The following is a 19,204-nucleotide window of genomic DNA, read 5'->3' as shown; positions in this document are numbered from 1 at the left end:
TTCAGCCTGGCTGTTGTCAAACACAGGTGTCATTATGGTTTTTGTTTGAAGTGGAAATTTTACTGTCAGACTATGTCCATAAATAAAGTAGATATATTCCAAGGATTGAGACTTTAGGCACCTGCATGTATTAATAGTCGTGGGCATCACAGATACACATTTGCACTTATTAACGTGGATGCTCCTTTTTATGTTTCTTCATTTCTCAGGTCCGTGATGGGGTCCAACAAGGAGCCAGATCTCGTGCATCTTGAGGCCAGAACTGTGGATGGTCGTAAGTTAATTAGCTTTGTCCCCATGTAAAGAATGGTGGTTTTCTGTCTGTCATGAACCAATGCTGTGTAATCACACTGATAACAGTCTGAGTCGTTTGGAAATGAAGCTGCTTCTTGTCTTCAGTAATCCAGAATTATTTCAATAATTTTTATAAATTCATATATTTACATATATGTGTATTCCAGATTTACTCATATTTGGATATTGACAGTGCTAGCACCATTTTCTCATCTAATCCAGGAATCTTTGAGTTGAAAAAAAGTTGCCAAATTCCTGCTTTCTAGAAGAGTTTGTGGTTGTTTACTTTTGATTTATTTTTTCAGTATCCATCAGATTCTATCCAGGAAGTACTTTACTGTCTTATTTAGGGATTCTTAAAATACTTGCACAGAACAGGAAAAAAGGAATCACCCTTTGTGTTTCTCCTGTAGGCTGAAGAAGGGGGAAGCCTTTGGAGAGAATTACTCATCCTTTGGGTGGTTCTTCCTGGCCCTGGGCAAGTGTGTTACAGTGAATACCTATGCGGTACAGAGGCTGTGGCTTCTAGTACACAGTATCAAAGGCAGTCAGGTGTACATCTCAAAGTCAAATCCATACCCAAATGTCTCAAAAAAACCACTTACTAACTGTGGAGATACCTAAGCTTTATATGCTTCAGTATTTGTCTACAAATTAAACAAGTTAATAATAGCGGCTCTTTATTAGCTCACATTGGTTTACCAGTTACCCTGTATCTGTAATTGTGTGAGGATCTTCCTGTGCTTTCCTACAGTTAATCTTCATGACAACCTTGTTGATCATTATTCCCATTTTATGGGTGAGAAACGCCAAGCATAGAAGTAGTAGGATGCCTGAGGGGCAAGTACATTAGATGATAGGAGTGTCTGTTCCCCACAGTTCTCTTGGGGGAAAATCAGACAAACCAGTGCATAGGAGGAAATCCTGCATGTGGTGCCTGCCTTGTTAAACATTTGAACAAAAGCAGTGTAAATTTCTTTCACCTTCTTTGGTCCCGAGGAACCTCAGAAGAGCTATGCAGTCGCTAAAGTTGTAATAGGCCTAGCTCAGGGAATATGGATAGCTGGAGGGAATGAAGAGGGAAAGTCTCAAGTGTAAGAGGAAGGGCAGTGGACTCCCCTGAGTCACCCCAGAGCAGTGAGGTTGTTCTGGATTGTTGGCGCGGACCCAGAGAGTGGCAGTCAGGTTCACAGGACATTCCCTGTCAGTGGAAGGGCTCCCTGCCTGCATTCCGTAGCTCTTCTGAATGCTAAGGCAGAAGGTATCAACTCTGAGCAAAAACTGAACAGGTCACTCATGCAGCCCAATTCCTCAGAAACCACATAGCCTTTGAGATTCCCCTGTGCTATTTTTCATTACTAGAAGTGTTCATCTGTCCTGGGGCATGATGAATATATTCTTTGACAGTCTGCAGAAGCACAGATCAGGGCCCAGGATGCCTGTGCCCTTCTTCTGCAAGTAAGAGAAGGGCTGTCAGGTGTGACCAGCCTGCAGTGTGCCTGACACAGCATAAGCTCAGCAGCTTAGTGTCTGTCCCCTCTCTGCTCCATTCCCTGCAGCAGCTGACTTTATGTTGGATCCCAAGGTCCAATTTTACTACTCACAGAGGCAAGGATAAATGCACCACTACTGTAAAGCACTCACTGATTTCTCATGTCTCTGAAGGGGAAGAATAAATTCACTACCTTCCACACACTTCTGGCATCTGCCTGTTTCTCAGCCTAATCTCCCCTCCATCCTCTCTTTGCTGCCTGCGTACTGGCCTTTAGGTTTGCTTTCAGTTCTTGAAGCATCTTTGGTTTTATGTCCTGGTACAAGGACCTGATACTTGCTGTTTCTTCTCTATGGGACACTCCAGGCTTTTTTCCCAGCCTTGATCAATGGAAGGTAACTAATCACGTATATGGACAGTCCTCAGGTTAGTAAGCACTCTTATATCTGAGACGCCTTTCTTAAACTTCCAACCTGATAACAGCTTCTTATTTTATTTCCTTTCACCCAACTGTGCATATATATATATATATATTCAGTAACTTGTTTATTTTTATTTTCATCTCAGTTTGAAACACTACATTCCACTAAGTTAATTACTTGATCACTTTTCCTCCTGACCGGTTTGTAAGTCTAAGGAGAGCACGAACTGTGTATCTCTATTCAGTCCTCTACACCAGGAGCTTACCAAGTGCGTGTTGAATGAATGGATGCATAGTTAGCCAGTAGTCAGAATTACCAGCTAGCTATCTCACCTCACCTGCCAGGCTGGGTGAACATTTTAGAGCATGCGTCTCAGACTTCAACATTCATGCAGCCCATCTGGAGATCTTGTTCAAATGTGAATTCTGATTCAGTGGGCAGTGCAGGAGTCTGCATTCCTAACAAGCTTTCTGATGACACCGATAAAGCCGGTCTTCAGAACACACTGAGTAGCAAAGCCCCACAACAGAAAGCTAATGAAAGAGCTTCAGGGCCTGTCTTCCTTCATGACGAGCTTTGTTTAGAAAGCTCTGGATGGGGTTGGTAGCATCCCAGATTGCTTTCATTTCCGGGCTTTGGGAATAATGCTGCTTTCCATCTTATGTCACCCCGTGCATATAATGTGTATTCCAAGCTCAGCAAGGCTCTTTCTTCTCCTGGTCTGCACACTTTCCTACTCCGAATAGCACTCCCCTGCTCCCCAAAGGCACGGCCACTGGAAATGATACAGCATCCTCTCAGGCTCAGTCTTCACAAAGCATGAAATGTAACAGTTCTCATTTTATTAATTTTATTTTACTTTCTTATTTTGTCAAGACAGCTTCTTCAGAAACTATCCAAGGCTGAAAATTCAATAAAGAGATTTAATTTGAAAAGTTATCCCTGTCAAAACAAAACAGAAACAAAGTACCTGGCAGTTGAAAAAAAAGGATCTAACTGTAATACTTGATCTTTCTTGGTTGATATCACACACTCTCTTTATCCCTCCTTCTCTCTCTCTCTTGTGCTTTCCTTTCTTCCTTCGGCCCTCTGTGTATCCAAGATAGTCAATAGCCATGATTCCAAGAAAAAAAATCGGAGAAGAAGTGGGAAGGACAAAACACAGACAGGTCAGAGTAGCAAAGTTAACAAATGGAGCTGGCAAGATTTGAGAACAAATTTATGAAAACCACCCAGGCTTGTCTGTTGCTCCAAGAATTCCAGTGTCTATGTAACCTCTTCCAATCACCTGACTGAAACACTCTCGTGTTTCCCCCTTTTCATTATTTAGCAGACAAATTATTTATATTGTAGGTTGTACAACTTACAGGCATATTCCACATCTTTTTCACTTTGGGTACTTAGTTAATTTTACTGTTTTAGTAATGTTCTACCCAAAGCACTGAGACATTTAACACAGAAAAACATTCCTCACTTGCTGGTGGGGTTGTAAATGTTTATCTGGGTTTGCTATTCAAAGTTTAATCTTGATCCCATTTCAGATGTCTTGGGATTACAATTTACAATAGTTTCAACTGGGGTCCCCAGGATGGAAGGGAGGGGAGCTCTGGGAAGCTTCTGGACTTTGTGGGAGCCTTTGCAGGGTGCCTACAGTTTTCCGGCCATCCTCTGAAATGTGGGTGCTCTATGTAGTATACAACTGGGATAGAGATGCTAATCTTTCTTTTTGATCTCTGTTTTGGGAAGTGAGCTGACAGGAGAGGCTCAGTTACAGTCCTTCACAGAGTAGTGCTGGGAAGTGTTGGGCATATTTATCAAATGTGTGGCATTTGTGATTGACCCCTATTTTAACCAAGGATGAACTGATGTATGTTCTGCCGTGATACAAAGAAATGTTTGTCGTAATGTCTCAGTGTGGGCCTGGATATGGCTTAAAAGGTGTGGGTATGTATATATCCACTATAGAAGAACACTAAAAACAACACCTACATTCTATGAATTTACTTAAGCATATCATACAGACACATAATGCATGTCACTAGAGAAAAACATTGAACAAACTGTCAGATTAAAAGTTTTGTAGAAAGCTGTATCTTATTTAATCTTTATTCTACTTCCAAACATAGCTCAGAGCCTGTTTAAGGTTTGTTGAATGAATGAATGAATGAATGAATGAATGAATATTTGTGGGAGTCACCAGGCACGTCTTCTTAGGGAACATCCTGAGAGTCTGTGGAGTCTCGTAGAACTAACAGATGAGCACAGTGAACTTCCTCCCTGAAATCGGTGTCATGTTTCATGTGTATATTATTTTGGAGGAAAAGAACATAGCTTTTATCAGAATGCTTCATATGACAATTACAAATGTATTATCCTATGTCTGTGCACACTGCCTCTGAAATGCCCTGCAGTGCTATACTGACCATTATTGCTTCTCCTTCTACTTCTGAAGTGACAGCAGCCTGAATGTTTCTGTCCCAGTAGTGGTGGATGACAGCGGGAAGAAAGGACAAGGGACAGTCCCTGGCCTCAGTGCCTGTTACTGTAAGGACTTTGCCATGCACTCATCTCTTTCACTAGGGAAAACAAACCTTGGCTTTTTAGCCGACTGTAAGAATGCCTGCTCCAAACTCTGTGAAGTGAACCTCGACTCAGCATCCAAAAGATGAAATAAAATCAAAAGAAAGGCACAACTCTGCCACTCTTTCTCCCCCTAGTTCTGTGATGGCTAAGAACTGGCAGTCACAGCTCTGGCCCTCTGATCCATTGACCATACTGGACAGTACATGTGTCCCTGTCTAGATGTGGGGAAGTGACAAGAACCTCAATCTTCATATCCCATGAGCTGAGTCACGATGCTTAGGAAGCTTTACTGTGAGCATGAAGCACTTTTATAATGAAATAGCAGTGATTTTTTGTATAAAAAATACAAAAAATAGCACTTCAGACCAAAAATAAAAAATAGTAAGCAATACTGGCACCTGCCAGCTGAGAATGACCCACCCCAGCGCAGGAAGTGGAGTTTGATAGGACTTCCTCTTCCTCCTTCCCCACGGTCCTGATGTACTGCATTAAGTTAGACACTTAGATTGCCAAGACCTCACCTGGCGCCTGTTTCTTGGGAAAAACTTTTGTACATTCCCGATCTAAGTCAGCTTCTTACTTTGTTTGCTTTGATCCAAATAGGTCATTTTCTTCTTTTGTGCTTTCACCTGAGTTTGAGATTTTATATCCGCTGTGTAATTATTTGATCATTTTCCTCCCTATTAGTATGTAGGCTCTTTTTTTCTCTTTTAAAATGAAAATGAAATAGAAATGAAAAATTTCAAAACAAAATAATAGATTAACAAAGTTTAATATATTGTGTAATGTGATCTTCAAAATAGCTGTTCTTTTTTTATTTTAAAGAGATTAAGACAAAAGAGGACAAAACAAAGCAGATCACATCAGAACAATGCAAGCAACAGAGCATTTACCACAAGACAACCCATAATTAACAGTAACTACCATAATGTCTCTTTCTTTGAAATAGTTGAGCTTAAATTCATATATGATAGTATCAAACATAACAAAACAGTATTAAATTATTCAAGACAATGAAAGTATTACAGGGCATTCAGAACCAAATAACTGAGATCAAACAATGGCTACTATATTATCTCATTTTTCATAGAAAATTTATTTATTCTATCACACATAAAATCCAGTAAGATATAATATGATAGAACCAATGGAAACAGAAGAACAAAAACATAGTAGGACTTCAGAGTAAGATGATATTAAATCATCACTGGCTATTATAATGTCTTATTTTCTTCAAAATAGCTGTTCATACTATCACAGATAATAAAATCAAACAAACCAGTTGTTCAGATTACAAATATAGGCATAAAACAATCAATCAAACAATGAAAGCACAGACTAACAGATTAGTAGTATAGTTATTTATCTTGTGTATATATTTTTCTCTCTTCTTTCTTTTCTCCTTTCCTTTATCCCAGTTGTTCTTTCCTTTCAAATAGTGAAGGGGAAAGTATGTCAATTCTTGAGAGCAGGCATATACACATGCATATAAAATATATATGTGTATAAATGAATATATATGGCTGTGAATTTCAATATGTGTTCATGGTTATGCCACATTTAGTGTTCATGTTTGCAATAGCAAGTTAAAAATATTTTCATATCCTTGAAGCTTCATTATCTCATGACCAATCACCATGTCGAAGCCCATTGTCCAGTGAACTAGAATTTAATAATCACATATCATTAACAGTTATGTTGACCCTCATCTGTTTTAAGCAGTGTTGATACATACACATCTTGTAGGGGCTTGTATGCTGTAATTAATAAGCATTCACAAGTACTTGCACAAACAACAAGAGTTACTGAAAGTGTATTGTGCAGAATCTCTGCATTTTGGGTTTTCCTAGACATTGTCATGTTGCTTCTGAAAGGGCCCAGCTGTCATAGCTCCACGATGTCTTTACTTCTTCAGCAATCAAAGACACCATGATAGTCTTGGCCTCTGGTGTGCAATACGAACTAATAAGTCTTATTACTTTAATATATGTTTAAGAATAAGTTTGAAGACTTCGGTTTGTTCTACTTGATTCTTTTGATTTCTTCTTCAGTGAATTTCAAGAGGTATACATTTCTCTGTAATATTTTAGAGAAGATGAACACATTAGCTTTTTTGACAAAATCTCAGTTTGGCCACTCCCACGCCAGCCAGAGTTCCCAGAGGGTGTAGCACTGGGTGGGATTTGATTCCACATCTCAGTTTTCTTTTACCTTCTCTTTCAGTCCATTTATTAATAGTATCCAAATTGGAGCCTTGGGAGAGGTTAGAGGTTTACGTTTATGGTCACCTTCCAACTGTGGAGATTCCCAGCACCATGGCAAAGGCATTCCCAACTCTTCCACCCCCAAACCAGGTATTAGTGATCAGATAGAACAGAGCCACCTAGCACTGCTTTTCTTTCTGGCGATGTCAGTCTGACCCCATTTTTCACATTAGGAGAGTCTCTCCATGTCACCAGGTTGTGGATTTCAACTTACTCTCTCAAATTGGGTGACCTAAAGGTAATCCCAAAAACCAATCAGCTAATCATGGAATAGGAAAGCACAGCACCCACGCCTACTGCAGTGAAAGGTCTGACAATGGCCATGCCCTCTTGAACTGCACTGAGCAGCTTTCTGACTGGACTTCATGGCTGGCGTGCACTTCTCCTCATTCTGTCTCCTCTGTGCCTGTCCTGCTGCCCTGTTTCCATGCCCTGCCCTCTCTTCCTCAGGAAGAGAGAACAGAATGGTGCTCACAAACATGTGAGCCTTCAACCAGGACAGAAGTCCAGAGCCTAATGGGTTCTCACAACCCCTCACAGCGCAGCAGTAGCATGTGGCAGATGCATGCGGCCATTTCCAAGTGTTGTGAGCGGTCCTAGTGCTTCTGACCCTTGCTTAGACGCAGCAGGATTGTAAGATTTACTTCCACATGTCCCTCCTATGCCCTGTACATGCTTAAGCCACAAGAATGCCTTATAATTCTATGACTTCTTGGAGCCACTGCCCTAGGTAATTGTCAGGTGCATATCTTAGAACAGCCTCAGAGTTAGGGACTCATGTTACTTTCCTCATTTTAATGAGGAGAGAAGTAAGACCAACCGTGATTAAGTGTTTTCCTGTTGTTTCAGAGCTGGGATTTAAAGCCCACTCTGGATCACTCCAGATCTTGAAGATTCATTCTTTCGACTAATACCATTGGACACCTGTGTATGGCTGAGTGTTCTTCTAGGCATGAGTGAGGGAAAGTGGGAAATATTGCAGAAACTCTGCTTTCATCGGGGTTTCTCTCTTCATGGGGAATACAGATTGTGAACAAATTTGTGATGCACCTATTTGAGAAGCGTTTACACAAATGTAAAAACAAAGCAGTAGGAAGTAGGCAGGCCGACAAGATAGAAATCTCCAGAGAAGGTCAAATTTCTGATCTAAGTAAGCCAAGATCGTATAGAAACTTGGGGAGTGTTGTGTCTTCCTGGTGGAAAAGGGTCCCGGACAGACAGAAGGGCACATACAAAGGATATGTGATCTAAGCATGCTTGGCATAATATGGTGCACAGGTGGATGAAAATGTCAAGGACCAGGCATGCATGTCCTCTGTCTTTATGTATTTCATGATGAAATACAGGGATTTGTACTGTCTTTTCCTTACTGAGTATGGGTTATATTCAAAGTGCAGTGCTCACTTTGGAGCTTGATAAAAATGGGAAGTTACCAAGCCAGTGATGTGGGCACCAGGGAAGTTACCAAGAGTCAGGGAATAGAGAAGAGAGTTTTGTAGACAGGAGCACATTGTCAAGCGGGGCAGCAGGAAAGTTTCCAAGAGAGGAATCACTGGGTCAGGCTGAGAGATTTGAGCTTTTGTAAGAGAATGAAGACTGGAGGAGGATTCGAGTTGACCAATGTAGGTGTCTTAAAATGTGTATCCAGGCCACCCTGTTCCTTGTTAATCTTTCAGGAAAGCAGGGTTATAACTGTGCTGGCATGTGCCTATCATTCGGTACTCTGGGAGGCTGAGGCAAGTGAAATTCAGCCTCGCAAGTTAGTGGCTTAGTGATGCCTTGTTTCAAAATTTAAAAAAAAAAAAAAACCAAGAACTTTTTTTTTGTACGTTTTGTTTTAAGGGCTGGGGAAAAAGTTCAATGAAAAGACCCTGAGTTCAATCTTTAGCACCACAGAAAAATAAATAAATAAAAGTTGCAGACCATCAAAGCCTCTTGCCAAAGGCTTTTGAAACTTAATAGAAGTAGCTGTTGTGTTTTAACCTTTTAGCAACAGACAAGACATTAGCTTGAGGGAGGGAGGAATAATTCCTCTGTTTCAGCATCGCGGCTTCTAGTCAGCACAAATGCAGGGCCTCATGACTCTCAGGATTCTCTGGGTGCTGAGAGTTTGAACCCTTTGCCAGCACGGTGTAGATCTTAAAAACTGTTCTGCTCCACCGTTGAAAACCAACAGAAGAAGAGAAAGTGTTTTAAAGTGCCCATGCTTGCCTATGTAAGTCAGTATTGTTTATGGTTAGATGTCAGTAAGAAGCCACTGGTGCTGAATACATTTTATCGAATAACAGAGCAAATGGAGAGAGCTCCAGCAATGTGTGCTGCACATGTTTTGTTCTGTTGCTTTCTAATGTTAGACCTTGAGCAGGTCTTATCCTATGCCCCTGGGTCTGTGTGTCATCTCCTGTAAAAAGCACATCTCTCTGAGTTTATTTATTTTTTAACAAATTTTGAAAGATCGAAGTCTTGTGATCTGCTCACCACAGTTCCTGGCCCAAGGGAGAAGTCAGGCTGGTTTTTTGGAGGTTAATGCTCCTGGGACCCTTGCAGAAGCCTGAGGCTCAGGAAAACTCCAGCTGGGGCCAGGAAGCCTTGGCCCTGAACACAGGGAACACACAAGACAGTTCCCGCCAGCAGGTTCCTGAAGGAGCCAAGGACAGAGCCAGGAATAAATGTGCTAGTTAAAAAGAGCAGAAGCCCTTCAGACCTAAACCAGCCACAGGGTCCCGAGTGTTGTTTTGTTTTGGCAGAAGAGGGTGAGAAGCAGGCTCAGTGGGCGAAGTCTGGTAAACACTTGTCAGGTCTTATACTTACAGGCTTCGTCTTTAACATCTGTTTGGTTTCCAGCATCCTAAAAGTACACAGAATCTGAAGCCTCGCTTTGTACACAACTTTCCTAGAAGTGCAGTGTATGTTCCAAGTGATGCAGGACTGAGCTATCACTCCCACAGGAAGAAGGGGTGCCTGCCAAGCAGGAAGCTGTCAGCCATTAATCATGTGGCAGGAATGTTATTGTGGTGTATAAAATTATTTTGTAAATCTGTAATGTGTGTGTGTGTGTGTGTGTGTGTGTGTGTGTGATTTTCCAGTGTATATTTACAGTGTGATGTTTTGATATATATTTATAATGTGGAAGGATGAACACAGGCTAGTTAATAAATATATCACCTTACATCTCACTTACTCTGGTGAAAGCATTTAAATGTTAAATCAATTTCAAAACATGCAATGCTTTGGTATTTATTGTGGTCACCAATCTGTTCAATAGATTAGTAAATCTTTTCCATCCTAACCAGAGTATTGTACGTGTGTGTGTGTGTGTGTGTGTGTGTGTATGTGTGTGTGTGTTTGTGTATTTATCTGTGTGTGGTTCTAGAATTGAACACAGGTCTTGTGCATACTAGGAAAGCATTCTAGCTCTCTAAGCTCCAACCTCGGTCCATTTTTAAAAGGGACAGAATTTTGAGACAGAGTTTTGCTAACTTGCCCAGGCTGGCGTCAAACTCACGATTCTCTTGCCTCAACTCCCAGTAGAGTATCTGGGATTATAGATGTGGTTCACGGTGTCTGGAGAAATGCTGTGCCCTTTGGTCATATGTCCTATTTCCCCATGCAACCTCTTCACAGAGCCTCTGGTAACTGTTCTGTACTCTGCTCCGATGGGTTCAGCTTTTCAGGCTCCACATAAAGACAATGCAGTATCCGTTTTTCTGTGTCTCTGTTCCACATCATACCCTTTCCTCCAGGTTGACACATGTTGACACAGTGGCAGGATTGCCCCGTTTCAAAGGCTGAATAGTATTTCATCATGCAAATATGCTACATTTTCTCTGCCCATTCATTGGTTGTAAAGTCTCAAGTCGGTGTGTATCTTGGCTATGGAGAACAAGACTGCAGTGAACATGGGAGTGCAAATAATTTCTTTATTTACATATGAATTTAAATTTCTTTGGATTCAGCATTCCCAGGATTACTGCATCATATGAATTTATACTTTTATATATATAGGAACTTTCATACTGTTTTCTATAATACCTGTACTATTTCCACCAGCAGTCTACAAATGTTTTCTTATATCCTTACCCTCCTTGATGTTTATCTTCTGTATTTTTGACAGAAGCCATTCTAATAAGGGTGATTCCTCGTTGTGGTTTTCATTTGCATTTCTTTGATGATTAGTGATTATAATCATTAAATCCATTGGCCATTTATATATCCTCTTTTGGAAGTGTCCATTTTTATATCCCTTTCTTGTTTTATTGAATTTTCTAGGTATGGAATTGGATTCTGTATATATGTATTGCATATTTGCCTTCTCTCAGATACATAGTTTGAAATTGCTTTCTCTCAATGTGTAGGTGTTCTCTTCATGTAATTACTTGTTTCATTTGTTGCCCAGAAACTTTGGAATTTGGTGTAGTCTCATAGGGGGAGCTACACCTTTGTGGAGAGATCTAAAAGGTCTTTACTCCGACCAGTGCTGCAGAGCATTTTCCCTGTTTTAATTATTTACACCTTCAGAGCTCACATGGAGGTCTCTGATCCACTTGGGAGTCACTTTCATATGTGACCTCAGGTAAAAGTCTAACTTCATCCTTCTACTTGTATCTTCATTTCCTCATTTTCCTCATGATTTTTGAAGAGATTTTCTCTTCTCCATTTTTGCATTCTTGTCATCTTTGTTAAAAATCAGTCGACTGTGACGGTGGGGTTTTGTTTCTGACTTCCTTTGCTATTCTCTTGGCCAGTGTGTCTGTTTTTATCTTAGTACCATGCCATTTTGTTTACTGTGGTTTTGCAATAGATTTGGACAGCAGGTATCATGACACAGTCAGCTTTGTTCTTTGTAGTCAACATTTTGGTGGCTATTAGAACTCTTTTGTGGTTCCATATGGAAGAAAATTAAAACTTCAAGTTAAGCCAAAATCTGAATATAAAGAAAGGTGTTACCTCAGAAATGCTTATAGTACTTTACAGGCAATAACTATAATCTGGTGGGAAACACCAGTAATTAAAGAGAGAAGAGGACCTCTCAGTGACCACTCTTTGGGTGCAGTCTCAGCAGGCACTAACACATTTCAGGGTAGAGGTCTATGTTCTCACAGCTGCTGGTAAGATGGGTATCATATATTCCCATCCTATGGATCTAAGCTTAGAAAGCCCCAGTGGTTCACAAAGGTTTTTCAAGAAAGCATTACATCTTAATGGAGTGCCGGGCTCAGAACCGGCTTTTGAAAGGCAGGCTCCTTTCTCTAGATGAGCACAGGTTCTGGGTAGAGGGAGCACATTATTCTGTGCAGCAGCTGTTGCAGATAATGAGTCTGCTTGAAAAGAGCAGCACAGTGTCCTAATTACCTGCGGCAAGGAAAACATCTGTGTAAGAAAAGTAATGAAATTAATTCTAACATCTAGCAATTGCATACATTAATTGACATTAATTAATGCCAAATTACAAGATGCTTCCTATGGAATCGCATCATACACCCACCAGAATTGAATATGGAAAGAGTTCATCATACTTAATGCTATTACAGCAGGCCCCTAGGGGAGTAAGAGTGATTGGTCCCTCATTATGAACCCCAGCCAATTTTTTTTCCATTTCCATTAGAAGGAGAAAGGGAACAAACCAGTAACGCTTTACCAGGCAGTCAGCTTAGAATTGATCATTTACCCTTCAGCTTGTAAATTTTACTTTGAGACCTTCAGAGTAAAAAGTGGTTTAAAGACTTCTTCCAGGGCGCTTTTTTTTTTAGTGTCACCTAATTGAATTCAGTGCTTTGTATGTCTGAGCCCAGAAACAAGTGTAGATCACAGCTCTGGCACAGTGGGCAGAATGGCAAATGGAGGAAAAGAGAGCATGAGAGAAATTAGACACAGTTGAGTGCATACACTCCCCATCGCTCGCTCCCAGCACTCACAGCCCCAGAAGCACTACGTGTGGGATTTGTACCCAGATTGCCCCATCTTCTCACATCACTGCCCTGCCACTCTTGTTGACATCTCATATACATGTTTTATGCATTTACAACTTCCAAAAAAGTAGGTCCGTAATGCACATAGTTTGGTAACCTACTTTGAAAAAACTTTTATTTTGGAATACTTTTAGATTGAAAAGTTACCAAGATTGTGTAGACTGCCTGTACTTACTACCCAGGATCCTAGAGTGCTAACATTTGAAGAACCAGCACTTATTTTTTCAAAACTAAAAAGTGAGCATTGATTTGACATAATTGGTTGGTAACCTTCTTTTCTAATATAAATGAAATTCATTAAGCAATCCCTCCTGGAGGCAGAAATTTTAATAGCAAAGCGTGCATTGCTGCATAGTTTAGTTATTCTACTGTTGTTGGCCATTTTGTTTTCTTTATTTTTTATTAGTAAATAATCTGTTGAGTAACCAGGAAGCTAAATCTTTGCACCAATTATAGCTCCTTAGACAGAATTCTCAGAAATGAACCTGAGGCCAAAGATACAGCTGCAAGTATCTTGACCTATGTTGTCAAATTACCACTTAAAATATTAACTCGCAGGTGCGTTCATGTTATATGCAGGTGTATCTGTTGATTCTCAGAAGGCAAAATAAAATATCTTTGTGAAACTTTGGCCTCACGCTCCCTAAGAGTTTTCATGCAACTGAGTGTAATAGAAATAAGCCAAAGATACAATCAGGCCAGCGAAGTCAGACCCGTTCAGTATTGCCATCTCTACATGGTCTCTGCTGGTTTGACCTTCACTTTGTCTGCAAAATCAGTTGATTTGTAATATTCTGCAGTGTTTTGGGTGTCAAATTACTAAACTAATGTGCTCCTCTTCAGAATGTTTGACAGAGGGATGCTCAACCAAAGTTACTTTCGATGTCTCTTTATTTTCACCCCACGCCTCAGATTTGTAGTTCAGTATTGACCAGTTACACATACTGTGTTTTTCCTTACATTTTCTATCTGTGAAGAGGAGATAGCCGTCTTAAAGCACTATTAGTTACTATTTTTTTTTAAGAGGAAAAAGAGAAAAACACAAAACAAAACAAAGCAGTGTAAGGTTACATATAATACAGAACTACAAAAAAAAAGCATAACAGTAAGAAATCACCTGTTAATAGATTACATATTATCATCTTGGAAATAGTTGCTCAAATCACAGTATCAAAGAATACAAAGTAGACATTCAAACAGAGAGACTACAAACAGCTGTGTTCAATGATCCAAAAACATTAATATAGTCAGCTATTCAACATCCCTATACACACTTGCTGTTATATCCGTTAGAGCTCTTTTTTCCCCTTCCTCTCTTTTTACAACAAAATTTACACATTTTAGATTTTATTACTCCTTAGTTCTTATTACTTTTTTGGGGGGGGGAGAATAAAGTCAAATATGGCAGAACAAAGCTGTCAGTGAAAACCAAGGATAGACTTAGCACATGATGTAGAACAGAGTATACGGTTATTAACAATAGTTATCAACGTTGTCTCTTGTTTCCTTAAAAAGATTTGTCTATCTCATTAGATATTATAAAGTTGGACAAAACAGTAGAGAACAAGACCAATAAAACTTAGACATTGTAAACATTACAGGACTTCCAAAGGAGACAATAGTCAAATCAGAATGGGCATCTTAGTGAATCTTACTGCCTTCAAAGTAGTTGCCTATACCCTCGGACCTGATACTATCCCACAGAATGGAACAGAGTCTAATCAGTCAAAACAAGATCGTGGGAGCATTACAGGACTTCAAAACAAGTTAATAGGAAATCGAAAAGAGTTACTATTATATATCCTAAGTTTTAAAATTTTTCCCTTAATTAAAATAAACATAAGAAATAACTAAATAATTTTTTTAAAGAATAATAGTTACCATAGTGTCTGTCTTTTTCCTTGAGATATTTGGATAAAACTTCATATACTATAGCTTCAAATATTTCCATATCAAGAAGCCCGGAATAAAGCCTTTCTAATTAATAAGTGAAAATTTTATAAGGCTTCAAGGCCACATAATGGGGAATCATGATTGCCACATATTTTCATATATTTGAATCATTACTTACATTAGGGAAACTATTCGGTATTCATACATGCGAGATTGATTTATTTCACTTATGAGTATGGTCTCAAGCTGCGCCCATTTATTGATAAATATCTCAATGTGATCCTTCTTTATAGCTGAATAATATTCCATTGTATAGAAATACCACAACTTTTTTATCCATTCCTCAGTTGATGGACACTTGGGTTGTTTCCAAGATCTGGCGATTACAAATTGTGCTGCCATAAACATAGGTGCACATAAATCACTGTGGTATGATGCTTTCAGTTCTTCTGGGAATATGCCTAGAAGTGGAATAGCTGGAATAAATGGGATTTCCAATCCCAACTTTTTGAGAAACCTCCAGACAGACCTCCACAAAGGCTGTACCAGTCTACACTCCCACCAACAGTGCAGGAGAGTTCCTTTTTCCCCACATCCTCTCCAGCATTTGTTGTTGTTGGTTTTCTTGATCCTGGCCATTCTTTCAGGAGTGAGATGGAATCTCAGTGTGGTTTTAATTTGCATTTCTCTGATGACCAATGATGATGAGCATGTTTTCATATATTTATTTGCCATTTGCATTTCTTCATCTGAGAATTGCGTATTCATCTCAGATGCCCATTTTTGGATTGGATCTTTGAATTTTGGAGGTCTGAGTTTTTTTAATTCTTTATATGTTTTAGACAAGAGTCCCTTGTCTGAGAGAGAGTTCACTAAAATCTTTTCCCAGTTTGTGGGTTTTCTTTTCACTATGCTGGAGATTTCTTTTGACATGCAGAAACTTTTTAATAAGATGTGGTCCCAGTTATTGATTCTGGGAAGTGTTTCCCGTGCGGTTTGAGTCCTGTTCATGAATTCTCTACCTACTCCTATGTCTCCAAGGTTTCTACCCACTTTGTCTTCCAATAGATTTAGTGTTTCTGTTTTAATATTCAGATCTTTGACCCATTTAGATTTTAATTTAGTACATGGTGATAGACATGGGTCTAGCTTTAGTTTTCGGCAAATGGAGAGCCAGTTTTTCCAGCACCATTTATTAAAGAGACTATCGTTCTTCCAGTGAACCTGCTTGGCTCCTTTATCAAAGATAAGGTGGTTGAGTGTGTTTGTAGTTGTGGTTGTATCTTCTAATCTATTCCATTGATCTTCGCCTCTATTTTGATTCCAATACCATGTTGATTTTACTACTGTTGCTTTGTAGTATAATTTCAAGTCAGGGATTGTGATGCCTCCTGCTTTGCCTTTGCTGCTTAGAATTGCCTTTGCGATTCTAGGTCTCTTCTGGTTCCAGATGAAATTTAGGAGTGATTTCTCTAGATCTATAAGGTATGTTGATGGTATTTCTATTGGGATTGCATTGAATCTGTATAAGAGTTTTGGGAGAATGGCCATCTTCACAATGTTTGTTCTTCCTATCCATGAGCAAGGGATGTCTTTCCATTTTCTGAGATCATCTTCAATTTCCTTTTTCAGTGTATTATAGTTTTCACTGTATAAGTCTTTCACTTCTTTCGTAAGAGTAATTCCTAAATATTTCATTTTTTTGCTTGCTAATGTGAATAGTCCAGTTTCTCTTATTTCCCTCTCTGTAATTTTGTTGTTCGTGTATAGGAATGCTATTGATTTCTGAGTATTGATTTTGTATCCAGCCACATTACTGAATTTATTTATTGTATCTAAGAGTATTTCAATGGAGTTTAGGGGGTCTTCTATGTAGAGTATCATGTCATCTGCAAACAATGATAACTTAACTTCTTCTTTTCCTATCTTTACCCCTTTTATTTCTCTTTCTTGCCTAATTGCTCTGGCTAGTACTTCCAGTACTATATTAAATAGGAGTGGTGATAAAGGACATCCTTGTCTTGTGCCTGATTTTAAAGTAAAGGCTTTCAATTTTTGGCCATTTAGAATGATGCTGGCTGTTGGTTTGTCATAAATGGCCTTTATTATATTGAGGTAAAGACCATCTATTCCAATTTTCTGTAGAGTTTTTATCATGAATAAATGTTGGACCTTATCGAAGGCTTTTTCTGCATCTATAGAAATGATCATGTGATTCTTATTTTTGGCTTTATTGATATGGTGGATTACATTTATTGATTTGCGTATGTTGAACCATCCTTGCATTCCTGGGATGAATCCCACTTGGTCATGGTGTATAATCTTCTTGATGATTTGCTGGATCCTATTTGCCAATATTTTATTGAGGATTTTTGCATCTGTGTTCATTAGGGAGATCGGTCTATAGTTCTCTTTTTTAGTTGGGTCTTTCTCAGGTTTTGGTACTAGAGTAATATTTGCTTCCAGGAACGACTTAGGAAGGATTGCTTCCCTTTCAATTTCATTGAACAGTTTGAAGAGTGTCGGCATTAGGTCTTCTTTGTATTTCTTGTAGAATTCTGCAGTGAATCCATCTGGGCCTGGGCTCTTCTTGGTGGGTAAGGACTTAATTACATTTTCAATTTCAGTAACACAGATTGGGTTATTCAACAGTTTTACATCCTCTTGATCTAGCTTTGGCAATTCATATGCTTCTAAGAATCTGTCTATTTCTTCTGTGTTATCAAACTTTTGAGAGTAGAGGTTTTCGAAGTAGGTGTTGATGATCTTCTGTATTTCTATTGGGTCTGTAGTGATTTCTCCTTTTTCATTTCTTATTGCATGAATTTGAGCTTTTTCTTCCCTTTTTTTAATAAGGTTGGCTAGGGGCTTATCGATTTTATTTATTCTTTCAAAGAACCAACTCTTTGATTTGTTGATTCTTTGGATTGTTTTCTTAGTCTCTATTGCATTGATTTCTGCTCTGATTTTTATAATTTCCTCTCTTCTTTTGGCTTTGGGCTTGACTTGCTCTTCTTTTTCTAGCTGTTTGAGGTGTAGCATCAAGTTATTTATTTGTATTCGTTCTGTTTTCCTGATGTGGGAACTCAGTGCAATAAATTTTCCTCTCAGGACGGCTTTCATTGCATCCCACAGGTTCCGGTAAGTTGTATCTGTATTTTCATTTTCTTTTAGGTATTGTTTGATTTCTTCTTTAATTTCCTCTGTGACCCACTGATTACTCAAGAGTGTGTTATTCAGTTTCCATGTGTTTGTGGGATTTTTGCAGTATCTTTTATCATTAATTTCTAATTTCAGAGCGCTATGATCCGATAACATGCAAGGGATGATTTCAGCTCTTTTGCACTTGTTTAAATATGTTCTGTGAGCTAATATATGGTCTATTTTAGAAAATGATCCATGTACTGCTGAGAAGAATGTGTATTCTGATGTTGTTGGGTGGAACATCCTGTATATGTCTATCAAACCCATTTGTTCACAGGTATGATTCAGTTCTGTTATTTCTTTGCTCATTTTCTGTCTGGTTGATCTGTCCCTTGGTGTCAATGGCGTATTAAGGTCTCCTGTTACAATTGTGTTACTGATAATTTGAGTTTTCATTTCTGTTAATAATTGTTTTATATAACTTGGTGCTCTGGAGTTTGGTGCGTATATATTTAAGATAGTTATCTCTCCCTCTTGGAGTTTTCCCCTTACAAGTATGTAGTGACCTTCTTTGTCCTTTATGGTCATTGTTGGTTTAAAGTTCACGTTGTCTGCAAACAGAATGGCTACTCCTGCCTTTTTCTGGATTCCTGCTGCATGAAGAATTGTTTTCCATCCTTTGACTTTGAGTCTGTGAGTATCCTTCTGGGTTAGATGGGTTTCCTGTAAACAGCATATGGTTGGATTTTGTTTCTTGATCCATTCTGCTAGTCTGTTTCTTTTGATTGGTGCATTGAGACCATTTACATTAATGGTTATTACTGTTAAATGCTGGTTCATTGTAGGAATGTTATCTCTCTGCGGTTGCATCTTTATCTTTCTGTTCTGTTTAATTATTTGCTTTGCTTAGTGGTTTTTTCCTTTGTGTATCTAAACTGTCTTTCAATATTTTTTGCAGGGTCGGTTTGGTGTTCATGAAGTTCTTCAGCTGTTCTTTGTCATGGAAGTATCGTATTGCACCATCTATTTTGAATGATAGTTTTGCAGGATATATCAGTCTTGGTTGGAAATCATTTTGCTTTAGGATCTGGAATATTTCACTCCATGCTCTTCTTGACTTTATCGTTTGTGCTGAGAAGTCTG

The 19,204-nt window shown here is 39.0% G+C and overlaps 1 protein-coding gene across 6 annotated transcripts in view; it reads left to right on the top strand.

The window, feature by feature from the left end:
* Positions 1-19,204, top strand: part of Sorcs1 (sortilin related VPS10 domain containing receptor 1) — a 496,139-nt gene that overhangs the window by 351,205 nt on the left and 125,730 nt on the right. For all 6 annotated transcript variants that reach the window (XM_013158158.2, XM_063244677.1, XM_063244675.1 and 3 more), the window contains exon 6: positions 210-274. In XM_013158158.2, the coding sequence (XP_013013612.2) occupies positions 210-274 (65 nt within the window). The remainder of the gene's footprint in view (positions 1-209; positions 275-19,204) is intronic.

Source organism: Cavia porcellus, unplaced genomic scaffold, assembly GCF_034190915.1.
Source record: "Cavia porcellus strain 051 isolate PalLab524CR breed Dunkin Hartley unplaced genomic scaffold, mCavPor4.1 scaffold_2, whole genome shotgun sequence".
NCBI classification, from domain to species: Eukaryota; Metazoa; Chordata; class Mammalia; order Rodentia; family Caviidae; genus Cavia; species Cavia porcellus.
The sequence above is the reverse complement of the archived record's forward strand: the minus strand, read 5'-3'. Positions and strand labels throughout refer to the sequence as shown.